The following is a 24675-nucleotide window of genomic DNA, read 5'->3' on the forward strand; positions in this document are numbered from 1 at the left end:
CCACAGCTTTCAATAGGAGCAAAACAATTTTGGAGCCTCTCTCTTCTCTTCTGCACCATGAATGCCCTTTAAAATACCTGTGCGTTACCAGCCAACCCCATATGCCCTTTAAACGACCGTTTCCAATACCAAATGCAATCCAGGTGGTAAAAAAAAACCTTTGTAGGCAACACATTTGCTGCTTCTGCTGTTTATGGTACCCATCCATCGCTTACATTTAATAAAACACCATGAAGAAGAAACCAGCTCTTTAATATAATCGTATGAATACTGTACTAATTATGGAAGCGGTGTGTGTGTGTGTGTGGGGGGGGTGTTTGAGGGAAGGGGGGGGGGAGAAGGAGAGAAAACCAAGCAAATAAAAACATTCTGAAATGGAGCAGCCTGGAACGAAAAGTCCCCATGTGGCTGGCACTGAGGGAAGCCCAAGTTTCCAAAGCTGGAAGGTTTTTCCTGCAGAAGCTTCATAATGACCTTCAAGTTTTGATCCGGCTCAAATGGCCAACTCTTTCCCCTCCCTCCCTCTCCCTTCCTCCCTCCCTCTCCCTCTCTCTCCCTTCCTCCTCCCTCTCCCTCCCTCCTCTCTCTCTCCCTTCCTCCTCCCCCTCCCTTCCTCCCTCCCTCTCCCTCCCTTCCTTCTCCCTCTCCCTCCCTCCCTCTCTCTCCTCTCTCCCTCCCTCCCCTCTCTCTTTCCCTCCCTCCCTCTCCCTCTCCCTCCCTTCCTTCTCCCTCTCCCTCCCTCCCTCTCCCTCCCTCTCTCCCTCCCTCCCCTCTCTCTTTCCCTCCCTCCCTCTCCCTCTCTCTCCCTTCCTCCTCCCTCTCCCTCCATCCCTCTCTCTCTCCCTTCCTCCTCCCTCCCTCCTTCTCTCTCTTTACCTCCCTCCTTCCCTCTCCCTCTCCCTCTCTCTTTCCCTCCCTCCCTCTCCCTCCCTCCTTCTCTCTCTCTCCCTTCCTCTCCTCTCCCTCCCTCCCTCTCTCCCTCCCTCTCCCTCCTCCCTCTCCCTCCCTCCTTCTCTCTCTTTCCCTCCCTCCCTCTCTCTTCCTTTCCCTCCTTCCCTCCTCCCTCTCCCTCCCTCCTTCTCTCTCTTTCCCTCCCTCTCCCTCTCTCTCCCTTCCTCCCTCCCTCTCCCTCCCTCCCTCCCCTCTCCCTCTCCCTCTCTCTCCCTTCCTCCCTCCCTCTCCCTCCCTCCCTCCCCCTCTCTCTCCCTCCCTCCCTCCCTCCCTCTCTCTCTCTCTCCTCCCTCCCTCCTTCTCTCTCTCTCTCTCTCTCAGCAACCAGCAATTGCAAACAAGGCAACCGGTGTTCGTTTGCTTTTTTTCCTTTTGCTTCCCCCCTCCACCACCACCCCCCGCGCGCTCTTTTAGCGGGGAGCAGCCGGACGGAACAAGTAGGTCTTAGCGCCAGCGCGGGGACACCGGGGCAACTTTCAGGGTTGCTGGGACTGGACTAAAAAAAAAAAAGCGCATCCCGCCCCCGGTTTCAACTGTGGGGGGAGGGGAGGAGATCAAAGGGGCGTGAGGGGGTCTCTCGGACGCGGTGTGGGTGTCCCTGGCGTGGGGGGGGGCTTCCCCCGCCCCGCGCGTGTCCCCCGCATCCTTCGGGGCTGTGTCCCCCCAAGACCTCGATCAACTCAGAGGGAGCAGCAGAAGGAAAGCCTGGCCGGCGGCCAACCCGGCCGCTTGGAGAGACCTCCCACTTGGGCAGCCGCCTCTGCGGGTGCGGGTGCGGGTGCGGGGTGGGTGGGGATCGTCGGGTGCTGCCAGCGTCCGGTCCCCACCTTCTTCTTCTTCTTCTTCGGACCCTGCGCTGATTTATCCCTCCGAAAAGTTCCTTGCAGCGCCTCAAGCCGGCATGTCTGGGAGCAAATACGGAGAGTCCGAGGTAGGAGCTGCTTTGCATTTTTTTATTTTTTTATTTTTTTTATTTTATTATTTTATTATTTTTTTATTTTTTGTTTTTAAACCTGCTTGACATTCCTGGCAGCCGGATTTACCTTTGCTCCAGCCGTCTGGCTCGCCTCTTATCTCTCGTCCTCTCCCACCTCGGAGCCTCTTCTCGAGAGGAGGGGAGGCAATCCGGATTTTCCCGGGCAAAGGGGGGGGGAGGGAAAGGAGGTTCTTCTCTCGGTGGGGGCCCGTAACTCGATCTCCTTGGGTCGGGCCCTTCTCTTTCCTCTCCACTTCCCCCCACCCTCCAGCCCGAGCTGGGTTGCTCAGTTTCTTTCGGCCCTTGCAAGCAGTCGGAAAGAGAGCGCGCCAGTTTACGGGCGTCTCTCCAGCCGGAGGCCAGCAGGCAAACAGCTCTCGGCGCGTAAGTGCGGGGCGCGGGGGGGGTCTTTGCCCCTCTGCCAAATATCTTCGGGTGCAGGACCCCAGTCACACACACACACACACACACACACACGTACTTCCAGCTTGCGGGGCGCGGGGGGAGGCTTTGCCCCTCTGCCAAATATCTTCGGGTGCAGGACCCCAGACACACACACACACACACACACACACACACACACACGTACTTCCAGCTTGCGGGCCACGGGGGGGCTTTGCCCCTCAGCCAAATCTCGGGTGCAGGACCCCAGCCACTCACTCACTCACTCACACACACACGCACATCCAGCTTGCGGGGCGCGGGGTGGGAAGGCTTTGCCCTCTGCAAAATCTATTCGGGTGCAGGACCCAGTCACTCACTCACTCACACACACACGTACATCCAGCTTGCGGGGCGCGGGGGAGGCTTTGCCCCTCTGCCAAATCTATTCGGGTGCAGGACCCGTCACTCACTCACTCACACACACACGCGCACACACACGTACATCCAGCTTGCGGGGCGCGAGGGGGAGGCTTTGCCCCTCTGCCAAATATCTTCGGGTGCAGGACCCGTCACCAGTCACACACACACACACACACGCACGCACATCCAGCTTGCGGGGCGCGGGGGGAAGGCTTTGCCCCTCTGCAAAATCTCTCGGGTGCAGGACCCAATCACACACATACACACACACACACACACACACACACGCACGTCCAGTTTGCGGGGCGCGGGGGGGCTTTGCCCCTCTGCCAAATCTCTTCGGGTGCAGGACCCCAGTCACACACACACACACACACGCAGCTTTGCGTTGTGGTTATCCACCAAGGCGGGAGAGAGGCTTGCTGGAGAACGCCTTCCCAAGCCCAGCGGCCACACACCTTCGTCGAAGCGGGGTTAGGGTGGAGCAGATCAGAAGGGCGTTTGCCCCGTTCATTTCAGGAGCATCTCCCCAAATTAGGTTTACAAAGCCGGGTTTCCTTTTTTTTTCCCTCCCCGGGCACCCTCAAAAGCAGGCAGCCTTTCCGACGCGGTCCAGTCTAGATGCCAGTGACCACCAGTTGCTGGCTGGATGCTGGGTATTCAAAAAGAGTGCCAGGCCTTTTGACGCGGTCCAAGTTGGAGAAAGCTTGAAAAAAAAGTTCACTTTCCCTTGGGGCTTTACTTCAAACTAAATCGTTCCAAGTCTCTCGTTCTTCATCACCCCCCCCCCCGCGATTTTAAAATAGCAATGAACAAAGTTATAGCTGTCGCCCCTCTTCGTCCCCAACCTGCCTGCGGGGGTGGGGGGTGGGGGGTGGGGTGGGAAACGGACCAAACTGTCCGAAGTTGCACTTCGAAGGATTGCTGCGTGGCCTCCTTCCCACCCCCACCCCCCTTCCTTGGGGATGCTCAACTGAGGCGGGCGAAGAGCTTCTATGCCAACCTCAGATCCTTGCCCGGAATAGCCCCGAGGAGCCATTTTTTGGGGTCGCATCTTTTTTTTAATCTTAAGAACGAAATAAAAGGAAGGCTTTAGGCGATAGGCACCCGCGTTCCCTCATAGAGAGCAAACTGTTAGGATTTAATGGAAGTCTGTTACCGAACTGTTTTTTTGACACTGGACTTTTTGATATTTGGATTATCCCTGGATTGAAAACTTGACTGATTTTAACTTGTGAATGACTTTTGGATTGCTTATTTTGGACTTTGCTGAAACCTTTTCTGGAAGTAAAAAACCTACATTTACTGTGTGCTCTGTGTGTATTATTCCAACACTCCTTTCTATACGTCTCCCTGTATGCGCTCATTCTCCTACCGGGGAATTACCTCAAAACACAAACTCTATTCAAAGGGGGAGCTCATTGCAACGCGCGAAACAATCTCGTGGGCACTGAAGTCAAGAAACTTCCGTAAAACCCAAAAGGATCTGGGGGAAGTTTTGGTCTGGTTTCCCCCTCACACGGAGGGGGTGAGTAATTCTGGCGGCCATTTCGGCGCCCGGAGCTGGAAGCGCCCGGAATTCAAGGGCGAGGTAGCCGCTCCCTGCCCCGCGGAGCTGGCCTCGCCCTGCTCCTGCTTGTAGAGGGCTGCTCCCTCCCCCTGGCGGCGGGAGGCGGAACTGCAGGCTGAGGCCGGGTTCGTGTTGGAGGTAACTTTTTCAAAAAGCCCAGCCTTGAAGGGACGGTGACTTGGATGAAGTTTGCCCTTGGGGCTTGGATCTGCTCAGCAGCTCTGAAGCGTCGGGAGAATCTTTTTTCCTTCCTCCCCCTTTTTTTTTTGCTCCCCCGCAGGGACGGACTGATCGTTTTCCCACCCATCTTCCCCCCCCACCCCGCTTCCCTCTCTAGGATTTTCTCGACACGGGGCCTCTCCGGGACCAAGGCAACATCTACAAGCCCAACAACAAGGTCATGGCTGACGAACTGAGCGAGAAGGAATTCCAGGACGTCCATACCAAGGAAATCGACTTGGTTAACCGGGACCCAAAGCATCTCAACGACGAAGTGGTGAAGGTAAGTGTCGCGGGTCCATTGCTACGCTTCCCCCATCCACCCCCGTGTGTCGGAACGGACTGAGGGGACTTGGCAAAGCCACGTCAAGGTGCGCAGGGATTTCATCCCCAGGGAAAACTTAACTCCTGACAAAATTTCTTTCTTAAGTTCGGGCTTTTCATACAGGGCTAGACGTTTGCATAATGTAGCTCAGTCCTCGTTTGTTTTTTTTGAAGGGAGGTGGGTAAAATGTGATGCACGAACCAGCGGAGAGAGAGAGAGATGCAGGATGTACAGCTTTTTATCTTGGCTAAAGCCATTTCGATGGCCGAATGGATCTATGAACAGGTTTAGAACGAGAAAAGCACTCTACTTACTGCACCCGTGAAGCTTTTTCATGTTTTAACCTTCCCTAATGGATTCTTATCTTGGAGTATATGATTACCTTTTAAGAAAATGTGACTTCTTTCGGAAATAACCAGCCGGAAAAGCTGCAGGCAGCTGAATGTGGGTCTCTCTCTCTCTCTCTTTTTTCCCCCCAGCAAGTAAATATTTGAATAACTTGTTGATCACCTGCAAAATGGAAACTGTGCTGGTGACAAGAATGCTAAAACTGTGGAAAAAGTAGAAGTATCACAAAATATATAAAAAAGAACAGTAGATCTTGTAGAAAGGTGTTTTGGCTTTGGAGTTTTGGAACAGGCCATCCTCCATAAAGTTTTGAATGTTCTACATGTGTGTGTGTGTGTGTGTGTGTGTTTATATATATATATATATATATATATATATATATATATATATATATATATATATATATATATATATATATATATGTACGTGTGTATGTATGTGTGTATGTATATCTGTATATGTATATATCTGTATATGTATATATATATATATATATATGTATATATATATATATATATATATATATATATATATATGTATGTATTTGTTTTCTTAAGTTTTCTGGTACTTACATGTATGGGTGCTGGTACACGTCATGTGTTGTAGCACGTTCAGCAGACTCATGCCATCACAGAAGCCTGATGATGGCAGATGAGGTATTTTACATGAGACCCAACCAAGCCAAATATATCATGTGTATATATATATATATGTGTGTGTGTGTGTGTGTGTGTGTGTATATATATATATAAAGTTGTAGCAACGTTTCGGCAGAATCTCATCTGCCATCATCAGGCTTCTGTACTGTGTTCGTCTGTGAGTCAGACTTTTACAGTTGTTTCAGTTTTAAATTTGGGGCTAGCCTACTGCTGTGCCAGAATGGTTTTTTCTTCATCCTGATTGGTTGGGAGTCTTGGTCTGTGTTTATTGGTCTTGGAGTTTGCTGTTTTCTGCTTGACTGGTGTTTCTAATATCTTCTGTCTGTTTTGTGGCTTTTTTTTGTCTTGATTGGCTGGCAACATTGTGTTTCCTGTATTGGAGGCTTTTAGTGCGGCTTGGCTCCGAGTAAACGGACGGCTATCATTTATTAGGAAGCTAGGTTTCATCTGGGTGCCTGGTTGGGGTGTGTTTGAGCTGGAGGTATCAGGGGGAGTCTGTTTGTGCCCAGATGTTTGCCTGGCTTGTGGTGTGGAGATTTTTTTGTTTGAGAGTGCAGGTTTCCAGATAATTGACAGTCTGGTGGAGTCATCTCTTCTATTCATGCTTTCAGGTCTTTTTTCAATTTCTATGGCTTCTCTGATAATTCTGTGGCTATCACTATCCCACATTTAAAACTGAAACAACTGTAAAAGTCTGACTCACAGACAAACACAATACAGAAGCCTGATGATGGCAGATGAGATTCTGCCAAAACATTGTTACAACTTTAAAAGCACAACTACAATGACGTGGGAAAATACCCGAACAAAGCTGAATACCATACATGTAAGTACCCGCGAAAACTTAAGAAAACATTATATATAATGTTTAATATAAACATATATATATATGTTTTCTTAAGTTTTTGCGGGTATTTATATGTATGGTATTCAGCTTTGTTCATCAGGCTTCTGATGATGGCAGATGAGATTCTGCCAAAATGTTGCTACAACTTTAAAAGCACAACTATAAGTTTTGGAGGTTGTGGGATTAAGAGGAAACATGCATTTAAATATTTTCTCATTAAACATAACACTGTTCCCAAAAATCTGCCTTCAGAAGATTGGAAGAGTTACAAAAGTGGGGAGGAGGGGAGAACCATTCATCATTAATTGGTAAGCTAAACAAATGGAAAAGAGTAGGTCTAAAATGTTTAATTTCTTTTTAATTTCTTATTTAATTCTAAAATGATGGAACTGGGCAAATTGTTTTTTTCAATGGATAGGCATTTTCAACAACTGCAAATATGAAATGCCGCTTTAGAAACTTATTCCAATTTTTCTGTGTCACGGAAGGAAATGCCAGCTCTAAGATGATGTTTATTAAAGGGGTAAAAGGAGGGAAAGCAGGGATGTTGAGAAATGTATGTAGGCTTTTATTTATTTATGAAATTTTGGTACTGTCCATCATGCTTGCATTAATGAAATAAATCGAAATCATATAAAAGCCACAGACAAAAACAAAGTTAAAAACAAGAGAAAAAAACAGGAAAAACGAACGGTTGCAAAATTGAAAGGGACACTTTGAGATGTGTACTGGAGGCTACACATAAAGTAAACAGGACCTGCCAAGACAAAAACAAAATTTGAATCAAGTTAATTCTCAGGATATATCTCACTTCTTCACCCTTTCCATCGGGTGGCAACTTGTGGAGATGGTCTAGAAGTCTCATATAAGTTTTGGGGGGTTGCTTATGGCCTCACATTGAAAGCTGTGGTATAGCAGTGGTGATATTTTGTTCTGAACCATTGCCCAAGTACAAGTACATTTAGAATGTAATTGCATGAAGATTGGCCTTAAATCTCACCAGTTCTGGATGCACAGTACTAAACTCCGATTCAGAGTTTTTCAAAGGGCTTCAAAGTTGTTGTTTTTAAACTTCATTCAAATGCAATTAGCAACAACCATATGAAATTTTCTTGAAGCATAAAGAAAGGGTGGGACTTGTATTCCCATGGGGAAAAAATGCCATGGCCTCCATTTTGTGTTTGTTGATGATTAAGAGGTTCTGCAGTTTGGAAAAAAAAATTGGAAACCCATACTCTAAATCATTAAAGGGTGGTCCAGATTTCTGTAACTGGAAAAAAAAAAGGAATTGAAAATTTATATGATGTGGATTCACAGTTGATGAAAAGAAAGAAATTATTTTATTCAATTTTCTAGCTTCAAGCCTCAGTATTCCTGCCTATGTATGCACTGTGGATTCACAGATCACAGATAGGCTAGGGTGGGGTAACAGAATTAGAATTTGTGGAAATACAGAAAAGGGTAAAACCAGTGGTGAGATTCAAATTTTTTTACTACCAGTTCTATGGGCGTGGCTCGGTGGGCGCGGCAGGGGAAGGATACTATAAAATCTCCAGTCAGAATTGGTATTTGCCAGTTCTGTGAACTATTCAAAATTTCCACTACCGGTTCTCCAGAACTGGTCAGAACCTGCTGAATACCACCTTTGGGTAAAACCAAACTAAAATAGTGGAGGGGGGTAAAAACAACAAGAAAAGCAGAGTTTCCCAAAAGGTGGTTCCATACTAATACCCATTAAAAGTGACAACAGTAAACATTTGCACTCAGTAAAGTGAGTCAGAGGAATGGTGTCATTGCAACAGATGCATGGTCTGTGGAGGAAGCAACCAATATGGTAAGGATGGGAGGAAGATAGAGAAGAAGAATAAGGTTATTCTTCCTCACTTTTTCTCCTCTGATACCTGAAGCAGCCAATGTACCAGAGGTAGTATTCAGCAGGTTCTGACCAGTTCTGGAGAACCGGTAGCAGAAATATTGAGTAGTTCGGAAAACTGGCAAACACCACCTCTGACTGGAGATTTTACAGTACCCTTCCCCTGCCACGCCCACCAACCACAGAACCGGTAGTAAAAAAATTGGAATCTCACCACTGCAATGTACCATATGCCTACAATAAAGTCCAGGTCAGCCCTGGGACCATGCATTAGAGAAGGCTGGAAAGGGTCTGGCTGGATATCTATACTGTCACATTGTGCTGCAGGTCCCGTCTGGCCTGCACTACTTCCATTATGTTGATTTGGATTTCATGCAAGATGATTTACAAAAAAACCATTTTGAGCTTCATCAGTCCAGACTGCACCTGTAGACACCTTTTGTCTGTTAAAAAATGTCCCCCCCCCCAAAAAAAAGAAAAATTACAAGAAATGATGGGGTTGAAGAACTTTTAAACATCTTTTATTGCCTTGTTAGTCAGACTTGGTCCATTCCAACAAATGGAATGGCCAATGGAAATTACTGGGGGGGGGGGGATTATCAAAGAGAATTCTGGATATTTGCATTTGAAGATATGACTATTGAGGGTGAAGGGAATATAATTGAAATCTTGGGAGCCTGTCCTTCTGAAGTGTACTTGGCTTAATACTGAGACATGCAACAACTGAAAGTTGCACTTGGCTTTTCAGTGGAATGCCAGAGACTGTATGCTGTAGGACCAAAGGGGGGAAAAGCTAGAATAAAGGTGGTTTGATTTCTATTTAATGTAATTAATTTAAACCCATCGAAACTAATTAGATAAAGTTAAAGTGATTCCTCTTAGTATATTGTATCATTTTAATCTTTTTTCTATATTAGAAATTACGATTTGGTGGCAAATTTGGGAAGAACTTGGACGTCTCAGTTAAGGGTGTACAGCACTATCAGGCCTGAAACTTCTAAGATAGAGAAATCCATGTTACACAGCAGTGTTGCCTAGTGGAAGTTTTGTAAAGGGGGAAAAACTGAGTTTAACACTATTGTTAGAATATTGGAGTAGGCAAGATTTTTCTAGTATTAGGTTGATATACATGAGAAAGCTTTTTGAATACTGTCCAGAGTCACTTTTTTGTGTGAAATGGACAGCTATGTAAAATTTGACAAATAAAATAAAGTGTTTTTAAGGCCAGCAAGCAACTGAATTTATGCTTATGGAATTTAAATTTCCAAGTTTCTATGAAGGACTTTTATGAAATTGAAGGGGACTCAAGTTGATTCTGGTTAGTTGTGTTTTAGTTAGCTTTATAAAATTGTAGATAATTTGTAGTAGAACAAGAGTATATAGATACTGACATCTGTGAGGAAGTCAAAAAATCAGATGGTGGTTATGACTACATGACTGAAGCTCCACCACATTTGACATGCATGTCACATCAACACATATACCAAAAGCCTCAGGACTTTGATTGCACAGTTGTGACTTCCATCTTGACTTGTTTAACTCATCCCTGCAAACCCTCCTGGTGCCTGGGGTATATATGGAGCATCCATTACAATTGAATAAACAGATGATATGTATTTGGGATATATGACTAGAGCTTTCAAAGTAGATTTTTTTCAACTGAGGTTTGAAATCTAGTATGTTCACATTTCATAAGCTTGAAGTAGTTCTTAAGCTAGTTCATTTCCTGAAAGGAAATTATATCATTCACAGTGTTTTGCTTACAATGTTTTTCTTACAATGTTTTGCTTGCATTATTGACATTTCTTTCGTCTCAGAGCTAATTCAGGTGTTTCCTTCTATAGCACAAGTGGTTCAGTGAACTGGTTAGGAACATATATTACTTAGGAGATTGTATAATTGGATGTTTCTGCCTGTTATATGTTTTCTAATGCCAGAACTCCCCTGAGATTCTCTCAAGAATTTCCTTTTAGTTGGTTGCCAAATGAGGAATCATCACTGTCTACTATAATCTGTATTCTATAATGGTACACTAAAATGATTATTGCCAAATTTCTCCTCTGGGTTTCCATTAGTTCTTAATCTTTATGAAAAGGATAGGAAACTTTCACTTTCTCCATCAAATAATCAGCATTAGGATTGGCCAAATGGCCTTCTAATCTAGACCCTTTCACCAGTCACTACCATCTAGGTAGTACCTCTTATAAACCCAACAATCATCCAGCAGAATTCCCCCAAGTCAAATATTCTGATTTCAGCTGTTGCAAATCAAAACTCAGAGATAGACTTGAATTTGAGACTGTATTCTAATTTACTTTTAGGTCGCACCTAAGCACAACTAAATCTGTTAGGTAGAACTAAACACAACTAAAGCACATCCCACTGAATTGGATTTGGGTATTTCACCATAAGGCGACATTGTCCCACGGTACATAAAATTAAGATATCTTGCAGAACAATGCATGAGAAACTAGCTTAATACTTGCAACATAACTTTGTTTTTAACTTGGGAAGAGAAAATAGGCTTGGGAAGAAGGGAGTGTTTGGGGAATTCAGAGAACATACATACTTCTTAGCTTGTTCTTCAGAACAGCTGAAGGTCGCAAAGCAAGAACATCTTATAAGGCTTCGTGATATTAAAAAAGGCAGGATGGAATCTACATTGCTGTCTAGCAACATATCCAAACAGAAAAAGAAGGATACTACTGGGAATAAAAGGCAGCTTACAAGAAAAATAAGGGCAACAATGCATATTTCAGGGAAAATGTTTGCAAACTTTCCTCTAGAGAGAAATCAACGTGTCAGTAACATCTAGTGTCCTAAATAAAATGGGAATGCTATATTGCTACAAACAGGTTCAAATTATGGACCCATTAAATACAAAAAGGTTTTTTTTCCTCCCATGTCCATGTACTCCCATGCTACTGGTGAGGTATTTCAAAAGTATAGTCTCATTTGCTGCTTTAAAAAAAAAAACTATCATGTTGGGGGATAGAGGTTTGCAGTATTTTCTTTTGAAGATAATTGTTCTTTCAGTCAGATAAAACAGCAAGCACCTCCAAGAATAGTTTAGAGCCAGATCCAAGTTTTACAAGTATAAACTGGGTGATGTTATATAAAGCTTATTTCAGACTGCAGTGATTAGGGGACAGATCTAATTTATAGTAAAGTTTTGCATCCAAATTTTTGTTGCTTCTGTTAGGAAGATATATATTTTTTTATTGTTAAACAGCTGAAGATCAGAAATCCTTGCTGATTTAGAACAGATCACTAAAGATCTACAGATGGTTACTGACTTACTTTCTGCCCATAGTGATCTTGAAGTAAATGTTACTTTTGAATTGCAATTGTTTGGAACACTGATAAATACTTTCGGTCCCTGTGTGAAGGACAGAAACAAAGTTACTTACCTAAGTCCAGAATAATAGTAGGGCAAATTTGCTTTATTTTCAAATGTATTTCAGTTTCTCAATTTAGCCACAGCTATGGTGTTTTCTTGTTGTCTCCTATCCTAACAGCAGTGCCATCTTTAAACATTTACCCTGTAATAGCTTAAATCATGCTGTCACTGACCAGGCCCAATCCTGCTTAACTTTCAAGCCCAGACAAAGTTAGTTGGGTGTGGCCTATAGCCAAGTAGCTGAACGTGTGTAATTTGCTGCAAATACAACCATTTATCTAGGAATCAGCTTCCTTGAAATGACTAAGTTCCAGTTTTAAATAAGCATGCATGGGATCGCTAATTATACTAAATGATAATAAAATACATAATTTTTAAAAATAAAGTTCTAGCAATTGTCACATATTTCATTGACTTGAAAGGCACAATTCCTTTTTTGTGAGAAGTTTCTACCTATATACTTGTATCTTTTTTTTTTTTGCAACTATACTGGTTTTAAATAAACATGCATCTTTAAGGCACAGGGTAGACCCTTATTTGTCTTCTTGTGATGTTCTTTATTTCCTTCAATGTTTGGTCCCCCACAGCCATTTTAGGGCTTCTTCATGTTATGATATGACAGATGTGATAATCATTCAGTATGGCCCATCCAAAAAATATGCATTTTGTTTTCATCCCAGTTACAGGGGGAGCTTTTGAAGGTATTCCTGTCAATTCATTCTTCATATTTCTTTCATAGGCATCCATTATAAGCCGCAAAGTTGTTTCACATAATGACACCCACATTATAATGTCATGATGAGAAATGATGCAAGTCCATTCATTTATTTGTGTCCTACCTTTATTATTTTTATAAGGAACTCAAGGCAAAAAACATATCTCATTCTCCTTTCTCCTCCTATTTTCCTAACAACAACAACCTGTGAAGTGTGTTGGGCTAAAAGAGTGTGTGTCTGGCCCAAGGTCCAACAGCTGGCTTTCATGGCTAAGGCAGGATTAGAACTCACAATCTCCTGGTTTATAGCCTCCCCCCCGCCACTCTTTCTCTCTCTTTCCCTCCCTCTCCTTTGCAAAATGGCATCAGCATGCTTGTAATATTATTTGCTGTCCCTGCTCTCCTACCAGAAGATGCCTCATTTCCTTTATTCAGCAAGTGATAGCTTAGCTCAAGGGTGTCAAACTCACGTCATCACAGCAGCATCACGTGATGTATTGGGACTTTTCCCCCCTTTGCTAAACTGGGAGTGGGCGTGGCCAGCGCAAGATGCATTTGGTTCACGGGGCAGGACTTTGACAGCCCTGGCTTAGCTCATGCTGTAACTTACGAACTGGAGTTGAATAAGAACGTAGAGCAAAAGTGGTGACAATATTTGGCTTAGTGTTCATTTATTCCTAGGAATCATAAAATTGGAAAAGACTGCAAAGATCACTTAGTTCTCCCTTTTGCAGCCCACAGAACCAATTAGATCTTCCTTGAGATGTGGCTATCAAGACTCTTCCTAAAAATCTCTCTAGAGATGGAAAATCCACAACTTAAATAACGTTATTTTCTTTCTTATCCTTAAATGAAATTTTAGAAAGCATAATTCATACCTATTATTTCTGGTCCTAGTTTCTGCGGCAACAGAAAATACAAGGGGTTTTATTTCATGGAAGCACCTTTGGAGTCTTTATCACTATAAAATGATTGTTAAGATCTGTATTTAAAATCTGTTATTTTGAAGGTTGCTCCCCATCTCATGAGGCCAACCCTGTTCGATCTCCTACAACAACACTCTAGAGCAAAACCATATCAGCCCACAGTCATTTTGTAGAGGAGATAGGCAGCATAGAAATGTAATCAATAAAAATAAAATAAATAACAAAGAAACAAGTTTGGTCTAGCAAGGAGGCAATTTGGTCTGGCCATTAAGGCTCTAGCCTATAAAACAGGAGACCGATTTGTTGTCCTGCTTGAAACATGACAGCCAGCTGGGTGGTTTTAGGCCTGCCGCTGTCTCTCACTCCACCTCACAGGGATGTTGTCACAGAAGAAAATAGGAGGAGAACACATTATTGACACTGACCATGGGTAGCAGGCAGATAGGTGTGGGACAGTGGTGGGATTCAAAAACTTTTACCACTGGTTCTGTGGGCGTGGCTTGGTGGCCGCGCTTTGTGCGTGTGCACACAAAAAGCACGCATTTTGCACAGGCGCAGAGGCATTCCAACTAATCTCCTGCAAGTCTGCACTCTCCCAGTTGCTTCAACAAGCTGCCGCACAGCACTCTACTGTGCCACACCGCTTTTGTTAGATTGTGCCAGCGATGTAAATAATTTCCCTAATCTTTTTTGTTAAAGTATATATTCATGTTGTTTTTTTAATATGCACTACGAGAAAGCTTTTGGAATACTGTCCAGGGTCACTTTTTTGTGTGTGAAATGGACAGCTATGTAAAATTTGACAAATAAAATAAAGTGTTTTTAAGGCCAGCAAGCAACTGAATTTATGCTTCTGGGATTTAAATTTCCAAGTTTCTATGAAGGACTTTTATGAAATTGAAGGGGACTCAAGTTGATTCTGGTTAGTTGTGTTTTAGTTAGCTTTATAAAATTGTAGATAATTTGTAGTAGAACCAAGAGTATAGAGATACTGACATCTGTGAGGAAGTCAAAAAATCAGATGGTAGTTATGACTACATGACTGAAGCTCCACCACGTTTGACATGCATGTCATATCAACACATATATCAAAAGCCTCAGGACTTTGATTGCACAGTTGTGACTTCCATCTTGACTTTTTAAACTCATCCCTGCAAACCCTCCTGGTGCCTGGGGTATATATGGAGCATCCATTACAATTGAATAAACAGATTTTGGGATATATCTCGGTCGCTTCAGCAGCTGCCGCACAGCGCTCTACTGTGCCGCGCAAAGCAGCTGTGCTTCAAAAGCAGAAGATACAGGTGACATGGGGCCCAGGTGGGCGTGCCCACAGCAGGGGCAGCTGTTGGCATCCAAAATGCCAGCAGAACCGGTAGAATACCACTACTGGGGTGGGACTTCTATTTTATTATTCTCACCATGCTATATCCCTGTTTTAAAAATATGTCCTGCAAACATAATGTTCTCTTGGTGCTTATGAGTCAATGTTTTCTCAAAGGGGCCTGGTGGGGTTGCCAGGTCTTTTTCCATGCAAATAAGTTGGTTAAAGTGGAAAATTATTTCCAGGTTTCATTGAATACATACAGGCCAGTGGTGGGATTAATTTTTTTTTTACTACCAGTTCTGTGGGACTGGCTTGGTGGGCTTGGCAGAGGAAGGATACTGTAAAATCTCCAGTCAGAGGTAGTATTTGCCGGTTCTCCGAACTACTCAATATTTCCACTACCAATTCTCCAGAACTGGTCAGAACCTGCTGATACAGGCCAGGAAAATAAGAAATCGAGTAATGAAGAATACATTGGATAGTGCTAATAGATACACACTCTTCAGAGTCACATTTTTGCATGTATTTTATGGAATCCCTGGTTTATTCCAGTTATTTGGTTTATTTTATATTCTGTGCAATGTAGCCATTGTTTAGGATCTTTGCATTGTGTTTCCCTAATGCCAACATTTACATAGAAACACAGCCAAACACGGACAGATGATTAAGCAAAGGCCAAGGAATCTGCCCTATAAGCAATTCTTTGCATGGCTTCATTATTGTTTCACAAAGTGCCTCATAATGTTATGTATTTGTTCATTATTTGGGGGTGTCGGTGTGTCAGTGCCAAGTGCATAAACTTTATACCAAAGGGGACAGAGACATTTACAAGGCAGAAAGTAACAGCCACACAGGGGGAAGTCTCAGGAGGAATTAAATTTCATATTGCTGGATAAATGTTGCTGGTTTGCATGGACAATGTTGAGTTGCTGACACTGCCTAACCTCCTTGGCTCTCCTTGGTGGAAAAACACAAGAATAATCCATGCAAAATAAAACAAGCAATTCTTCAGATGATGTCAGTATTGTTTCCAACATTGTTTTACAATCTGTGAAAAACAGTGGGTTTTTATAATTTTATTATTTGCATCCTCTGTCTAAATAGTCCAGATTTTGGATATGAAGTTTTGTTATGGTAAACCAGCAATAAGAAACTTAAAAGCAAGTCAGAAGATGCTCTGAGCTAGTTTATGGTAAAATCACTGACTTGGGCTAAGAATTGTATTAATCTGAGCTATAAATCCAGGCATCCATTCAGTGATAATGGGGTTAGAATTTTCTGTTTCACTTGGTTGCTATCTAGCAATTATCTGGATTCTTACAGACCTCATGAAACCTGAATTGGGAAAGTTTCACTGACCAGAAGCCACAGTTAGCATTTCTGGGGCAAAAGTCAATGGGATAATAATTCAAAATGAGTGAGTCTTATTATCTTCTTTTTTTTTTCCTGTTTGGAAGACTTTTTAAATTCTTTTTAAAATTGTGCTCCTGGATTTATGCCATCATTTTTGTTCCCAATATCAAAATAGTAGAAACCATAGTGTAAATCAGTGTTTTTCACCTGTCAATTTAAAGAATTGTGGACTTCAAAATTGTCTAGGATTTCTGGGAGTTGGTCCACATTTCTTAAAGTTGTTAAGATTGAGAAACACTAAGCATAGATAATTGGCAGTGGAGTGTGGGGTTTGAGGTTGTAAAGAGAAGCTCCCGCTGCATTCAGACCTTAAATCTTGGATTTCCATATGTGCACTAAGCTGCAATTTAATAAGAAACAATTTGATTTCTACAGTATTTTGCATTTAGCAATATGTCAAAGCAAATTGGCATTTTTAATCCTGCTTTTAATCCTGCGTAAATATAATTGGAGAAAGCAGCTTGGAAAAATAAAAAGGCAATGAATTAAATCATTTTCCCCCCCAATATTCTCTCTTCTTTATTGCTTTTTCCATATTACCAATATATGTTATCTAATTCACATTTAAAGATGGCTCTTTGAAAAAGTTGGATAACTAAAAGAAGGACATTTCTCAGCCTTAGCAAATTTAAGAAATGTGGACTTCAACTTGTAAAATTCCCCAGCTGGCTGGAGAATTCTGGGAGTTAAAGTTCACACATTTTACAGTTGCTTTGAGACACACTGCTGTAGAAGAGAGGCTTATCACAACTAGACTGTAATAACCAGGGCTGGGATTCTACCAGTTTGGACCGGTTCTATAGAACTGGTTGTTATGATTCTGCGCAGTTCGAAGAACCAGCAAATCATGCCACTGGCTGGACCTGCCGTCCTCCCTCTGCCTTGCCCCACCCAGTCACTCCTTACCTCGCATGCATGCCATCCCACTTGCCTGCATTGTGCCTTCACCTAATTTTTGGTAAGTTCCTATTTTTTCTCCCCCCCCCCAATGATCAGCTGTTTCAACTATCAGCTGTGCCGTGCAATTTAGATTAGCTAGAAAGCAGGAAATTGTTAGATTTCTTGCTTTCTAACTAATATAAACCGCTGTTGTACTGCTTCGCCTTCACCCAGGAGACTTCCCTGAGGCCCAGTCAGGGGTGGCATTCAGGGGGTTGAGTGGGGGGAAAGAAGTGGCCTGAGAGCAGAGCTGAACCCCTTCAGTAGGACTGAAGCTTCTATTTTTCAGTGCAGACTCAGGCAGCAGATTGCAGAAAGGTAGATCTATAAGTGAACCTGTGATTCTGCAATCAACTCAATCTCCCTGCCTGCTTTGCCTGATTTTGGGTAAAAGTTGCTCTTTTTTAAATAAAATATTCAATATTTACATACATGGTGTGTTGCGAGTTGATTTTTTGAATTTGCTTGCTAGCAAATTTTATGAGTTTGCTTGCAAGCAAATTTTATGTGACAGACTCGGGCAGCAGATTGCAGAAAGGTAGATCTGTGATTCTGTGAGCAACTCAATCTGCCTGCCTGCTTTGCCTGATTTTGGGTAAAAGTTGCTCTTCTTTTTTATAAAAAAAATTCAATGTTTACATAAAAAAAATCAATATTTACATTAAAAAATTCAATATTTACATAAATGTTTACAAGCTATATAAATGTTATATTAAATTTACAAGTTATATAAATGTTTACAAGCTATGCCCAACCAGTCACATGACCACCAAGCCACACCCACAAATTAGGCCATGCCCACAGAACTGGTTGTGAAGAAATTTGAATCCCACCCCTGGTAATAACTCAGTATAGCCCCAGTGTAATCCAGGGTCAAAGACAGCTACTTGTCAATAATCAGAAATTTGAGATAGAGGGTAGGAAAGGCTGTTAATTTTAAGCAATTTTTGGAAACCCTGGAATGATCTGGCTGACGGGTTGGAAAGCAGGTATTTGATCAGTCACTGTACAAATAGCTCACTGCTGAGAAGTTTTCCTTTGCTGTTCAAAGCTCTGAGAGAATTTGAAAGCTTGCTCAGTTATAAGACGATGGTTAGTACTCCCATAAACAAGTCTATTGACAGTGCATTTTCCTTATAAAGCAGCATAGCCACTTCGCTTTTTATGTATCTTACACAACCATAATATACAGTCCCTAGAGCTCACAGAACCGCTTTAGAATTGGGGAGAATGAGTATTTGTTTATTTTTGTCTGAACTTTTTAGCATCCAATGCCAGCACGAATAGTTGAAAGCTGCTGTTTAAAATTTTAAAAAAAAAATCTAAAACAGACATGGTCTAATAAGAAACATGGGAAAACAAGCTTAAAATTGTAGTATGAGATATATAAAGAGTACACAACAGGGAGAGAGAGAAAGAGAAGGTTAGTTGCTGGAAGAACCTCATGACACAGAGTCCAGAAGCTGTGTGCTCTCTCACATGCCTAAAACAGTTGTGAAGTTTATGCACATAATTCTGTACGTTAGGGTGGATGAATTCAGCCTTTTTTCCCAATGCTTTTTTGTTTCTTCCCCATGTGCAGCGTTTCTTTACACCCACTCGTGGCCTTTCTCTGAATCGGTAAATATTGCCACAGATGCAGCAACGGATTATTGTTTTCAGCCTGCTTGAGCACAGCCAGTTATATTATGCTGCCTCCTGAAAGGGTGCGGCAGAGAGAGAAAAGGGCCTTGTATATGTGTGTGTGTGTGTCCCCTTTGCCAACTCCTACTCTTGTTGTCTATAACTTCTTTCATTTTAGTTGCTTTTTAAACTAACGTTATAATCCTGTGCATGCTTACTGGGAAATAAATGCCTTGCCAATTGGTTAATATTAACTTCCAAAGAAGACCAGGATCTGGCTATTAGACCCTTCGCACATTGTTTTCATCAGAAGCAATCAAGCCATCAAAACATGCGAAGAATGGCTTGGTACTACCAAGCAAAGATCAGCAACATTAAGCCATTGCACAAGTGCAGTTTTGTTATTCAGGTCATTCACTTTAGCAACTCTTTCAGCAGCCTGGTATTAACTCTCATCAGGATTAGACATAGCCCAGATACTTAGTTTGGAGATTAACAAACTCTTGCCAGCCCCACCTAGGTATGTTGGCTTCTGGAATCGGTATTAGTTATACTTCAGTGCTGATCAGAAAGGAGGCGTTTTAAGAGAATAACTTCTGAAGATGAGTAAAGTCAGGCTGAATGGTTCAACTGAAGGCATTGCTCACTTTAAAAAATAATGCCCCAAAACACAGTTTCAAATGTATTGGGAATGTACAGCTGATTTATTATTGCTTATTGGAATTACCCTTTGCATTTAACTGATGGGCATTTCCTCAAGATAATTTCTTGGAAAATAATAAATTAGTTGGATTGCTATAGCTCTGGCTTTCTATATGGGCTGATAAAACTAATCTGCTGCACCAAGGGCCCCACTCAGTTTCAAACTCCTTTGCAATTGCACCATAAATCCAGCCTGCTTTTCCTTCCCTTTGCCGTCATTTACCGCAGACCACAAAAACTTTCGGGCTCCTGCCGCCACTGACTGAATGATAGTCAAATCAAGCTAAACCTTAATTACGTTCATAGGTGACGTAAAATAACCAGTTAGGCAGGCATGGATGTGGCGGGCAGTGTTTCCAATGAAAAGCAGCCCACTGGAGAAACATGCTGGAATGTGCATTCCATCCGACAGAGCAGCACCGGATGGGGGAAACAAAGCTTCCCATAATAATAGAGCAAGCTATTTATTTATTTATTTATTTATTTGATTTGCCAATTGTTTACAAGATAATAAGTATAAGTGTATACATAGTTGTGAATACATGAAATGGGTACATATAAGAAAAATAAAAGAAGAATAAGAGAAACAATAGGACAGGGACGGTAGGCACGTTGGTGCGCTTATGCACGCCCCCTACAGACCTCTTAGGAAAGGGGTGAGGTCAATAGTAGACAGTCTAAGGTTAAAGTTTTTGGGGTTTGGGGAAGAAACTACAGAGTCGGGTAGAGTATTCCAGACATTGACCACTCTATTGCTGAAGTCGTATTTCCTGCAATCAAGTTTGGTGCGGTTAACTTTGAGTTTGTATCTATTGTGTGCTCTTTACTTGCTGTTTGCATTGTGGCAGTGTTAGAACACTGCTGCGCTATCATTGATGAGGCATATCTTGCAGCAAATAAGGTATAATCCTATATGTGAAAGACACACTTCCCTACCTGGCCTCCCCCTTTAGTCGCGATTTGTATCCTAACACCTTGATTTTAATGATAGAATTCAGAGATCTATCCATTGTATATAACTCTAAACCAACAACACTGAAGTACAGGTCGTCCTCGGCATATAACCATAATTGAGCCCCAAATTTCTGTTGCTAAGCAAGACAAGTTATTAAGTGAATTTTGCCCCGTTTGCAACCTTTCTTGCCGTAGTTGTTGCATGAAATAGTTCAGCTGTTAACTTAGTAACCTGGTTTGTAAGCGAATCTCTCCTCCCAGTTGACTTTGCTAGTAACAAGGTTGCAAAAGATTATCACATGTTCCCCCGCCCCCCAAGACACGGCAACCTTCATAAATATCAGCCAGCTGCCAAGAATCTCAATTTTGATCATGTGACCATGGGATGCTGCCATAGTCATAAGTGTGAAAAATGGCCATAAGTCACTTTTTTTCAGTGCTGTTGTAACTTCAAACAGCCCCTAAATGAACTCTTGTATGTCGAGGACTACCTTGATGCAATTATTATAGTATTAATTAGATTTATATCCCATCATTGTTTTGTATGACTCAAGGTGGCATATATAATGCTCTTCCTCCTATTTTTTACCCCCAACAGCCCTATGGGTTCAACTGGGCTGAGAGTGAGTGATTGCCACAAAGTCACCCAGCTGGCTTTCATGCCTAAGAGACAGAGGTGGTATTCAGCAGGTTCTGACCAGTTCTGGAGAACCGGTAGCGGAAATTTTGAATAGTTTGGAGAACCAGCAAATACCACCTCTGGCTGGCCCCGCCCCCATCTATTCTCCGCCTCCCACTGAGTCCCAGCTGATTGGCTGGGTCTTCTTTGGTTGCCCTGCACAGGAGAATGGAGCTGGAAAGCAGGTTAATGGGGTGGGGAGGGAATGGAAATTTTACAGTATCCTTCCCCTGCCACGCCCACCAAGCCACAGCCACAGAACCGGTAGTAAAAAAAAAATTGAATCCCACCACTGCTACGAGAGGAACACCATTCACTGTCACCTGGTTTCTAGTCCAGCAGCATTATTACTACACCAGAACCACTCTTTCCATATATCAATAGCATTTTTTAAAGAAGCCCAAATGTTTTAGAAGGAAAAATAAGAAAAAATAGGAGTAAGGGATAAGTATAGATATGAGAGTAGGAAGTGGCATGAGGTAGGAGTGCTTGATTATTTTCTTGATGGTCATTTTTTCTTTACTAAGGGTGCAGTCTTGTGCCTGTATTTAAGAACTAACTCCATTGAATTTTATAAGACTCCCTTGAACAAACACGCAAAGATATTTCACTGGAGACTGGCAATCTGCAGATTTTGTGGAATAAGATATCATGTAAACACGGAACACAGAAAAGTAGCAAGGAAGATAGGAAGCAAAGACATCCATTCATTTGGCTTGAGGGAGTCTAGCATGAAACTCATACTGTGAAATTATTAGAATAGATGTTTCAAAATGCGAGAGTCAGCTCTCTAATCCTATCCATGCATAGGAAGCATACATTGGACAACTGGAATTGCACATTAGGACAGTGCCAGCTGCCTTCCACATTAATAGATGTTATGAATTCAGTGGAACATAGCCATTTCATATACTGTATTTCTTTCCATATGCCCAATAAACATGAATAGTTTACCCTATCCTCTGCCTCAGCATCTCTGACAGACTTACAGTTAAATAGTGGCAAGAGAAAAGAGAGTTGTGCAACTCTATGCACTTCTGTTTCTCTGGGATATCAGTAATCTCCCACAATCCGATTCTGGATTGTGTAGATGAACATATATTCAGCTGAGCCTGTACTTTTATTCAACCCTGGGAGTGAAGGAATAGGTAAATTCGCATATCCTTTCTCTACATGCTATTTGGCATCTTGCAGAAATACAGGCTCACCAACCTCATTTAAGCTGACCTAGACAGGGTCTATGGAACGTGTGTAGGGCAGACCAAATAGGTGTGATAGAACATCAAAGAATAGCCATTCCAGATAAGTGGCTGTCCAGTTGTGGGGAGTACCCACAACTTCTGAAGGCAAGCTGTTCCATTGGTTGATTGCTGTTATCATTAGGTAATTCCTCCTTAGTTCTAGGTTGCTTCTCTCCTTGCTTAGTTTCCATCCATTGTTTCTCATCTTCCTTCTGGTGCTTTGGAAAATAGTTTGACCTCCTCATCTGTGTAGGAGCTCCTCAAATATTGGGACACTGCTATCATGTCACCCCTAGTCCTTATTAGTCTAATGAAACTGAGACCGATTGGTCTAATGAAAAGTCCTTCTTTTCATTAGCCTTTCACTAATGAACTTTTAATGACTAACTTTTCACTAGTCTTTTTTTTTTAAATTAAACTGATCTCAAAACGCATAGATTATGAGTATATATTCCACTCTCTTTTAATTTACAGATATAAATAGGTATTCTTCAAAGCAGTAGGGAAATCCTACATGAAGTGAACACATGTATGATCCAAGGGGATTTTGTTACCATTTCTACACATTATTTTCTGATGTCAGAGGGGGAAAAAAAGATAAGAATAGTAATTTAAAAGTTACAGGACAGTACGCCAAGTTTGCTCTTCAGTTTGCTCTTCCTTTCAGGACATTTCTTTTCACAGCTTTAAATTGTGACTTTGCTCGAGTAAAGGCCAATTTCATTGTAGAATTGTAGGTTGTAGAATTACATGGGTTTGGTAAGAATTACATAAGAGATGAAAATGATCCAAAGCTTTATTTATATCTGATGCACTTGCTTCATTTTTAACAAAGTGGGGCTGATAAGGTCAGCTCCTCAAAGAGGAAAGAGAAAGTTTCCATCACACCTAAGCATGAAAATTGCTGCATTCTTTAGTAAGCCTGTGTCCTACACATAAGCAAAGATTTTTAAAGAACACAAGTTTTGTTTTTTTCTTTTTTCTCTCTATGCAAACTCTATGGCAAAAGTACACATTTGCAGCAGGCTCTGGATGATGCATCCTTGAAAGGAGAGCATTTAGACAATTTTGGCTGATCACACACACAAACCCCAAAAACTTTAACCTTAGACTGTCTACTATTGACCTCACCCCTTTCCTAAGAGGTCTGTAGGGGGCGTGCATAAGTGCACCAACGTGCCTACCGTCCCTGTCCTATTGTTTCTCTTATTCTTCTTATATTTTTCTTATATGTACCCATTTCATGTATTCACAACTATGTATACACTTATACTTATTATCTTGTAAACAATTGGCAAATCAAATAAATAAAATAAATAAATAAAAAAAAGAACAGAGATGGATAGACCTGTCCTTACAAATTTCAGGGCTTTGGTCTAAACTGCAAAGTCCAACAAACTATACTGGAAAAAAAAGCAGTGTCACTAAGAAACCAGGTGGACATGTTCATGAAGTCACCAAGCATCAGACTCAGTTGGAAGGAAATTTATTTGTTTCACTTTATTTACAGAAGAAAATAAGAGAAAGCAAGCATTGCCATACAGCTCCTGGATCAAACACTGTTGCACCTAAGATCTTGTAATGTGTTTGTGACTGCTGTGTTTGCTTCTGATTTAACACTGCCCATCAGCTGAACCTAGCATTGTTTGTAAAAAAAAAATGAGTTTAAAAGGACTGGAAAATGATTGGTGATGTAGTAAGATGTCTGTAAAACATTTTTGGGTGGTGTTGATGTCTATTTATGGTGGTACTCTAACTTTCATTTTAACAGTAAATCATTACTCAGCAAAGAAATGTCCACATAATGAAAACTAGAGAGCAAAAATTGGATGTAGGATAATTCACCTTCTCTGCTGTGACCTACTTAATTCCTTTTTATCTTAGTGTGATGTGCATACAATACTTCAGCCTATAAGGCTAAATGGTATTTTATGCAAATTGTATCACTCAAACCTTGATTTTAAAATCCTACTCATCAGTGTAAAACAGGTGGGATTCAAATTTTTTTTTTACTTCCGGTTCTGTAGGATTGGCTTGGTGGGTGTGGCAGGGGAAGGACACTGTAAAATCTCCAGCCAGAGGTGGTTCTTGCCGGTTCTCCGAACTACTCAAAATTTCCACTACCGGTTCTCCAGAACTGGTCAGAACCTGCTGAATACCACCTCTGTGTAAATGTGTCTCTAC

The 24675-nt window shown here is 42.0% G+C and overlaps 1 protein-coding gene across 3 annotated transcripts in view; it reads left to right on the forward strand.

Annotated features, from left to right (window-relative positions):
• Positions 1 to 1203: 1203 nt before the first annotated feature.
• CAV1 (caveolin 1) overlaps positions 1204 to 24675 on the forward strand; it is a 51806-nt gene continuing 28334 nt past the window's right edge. For 2 of the 3 annotated variants that reach the window (XR_015750261.1, XM_087969310.1), the window contains exons 1-2: positions 1204 to 1882; positions 4639 to 4803. Coding sequence is in view for 2 of the 3 variants with exons in the window: in XM_087969310.1 (XP_087825436.1) it covers positions 1853 to 1882; positions 4639 to 4803 (195 nt within the window). In the remaining variant the exon portion in view is untranslated. Of the gene's footprint in view, positions 2312 to 4638; positions 4804 to 24675 lie in introns of all 3 variants that reach the window. The other variant, XM_087969311.1, reaches the window with a different exon arrangement.

The sequence above is a fragment of the Notechis scutatus genome, chromosome 6 (assembly GCF_049901735.1).
Source record: "Notechis scutatus isolate UNSWTSFEM ecotype Mainland chromosome 6, rNotScu1.2, whole genome shotgun sequence".
Classification (NCBI taxonomy): Eukaryota; Metazoa; Chordata; class Lepidosauria; order Squamata; family Elapidae; genus Notechis; species Notechis scutatus.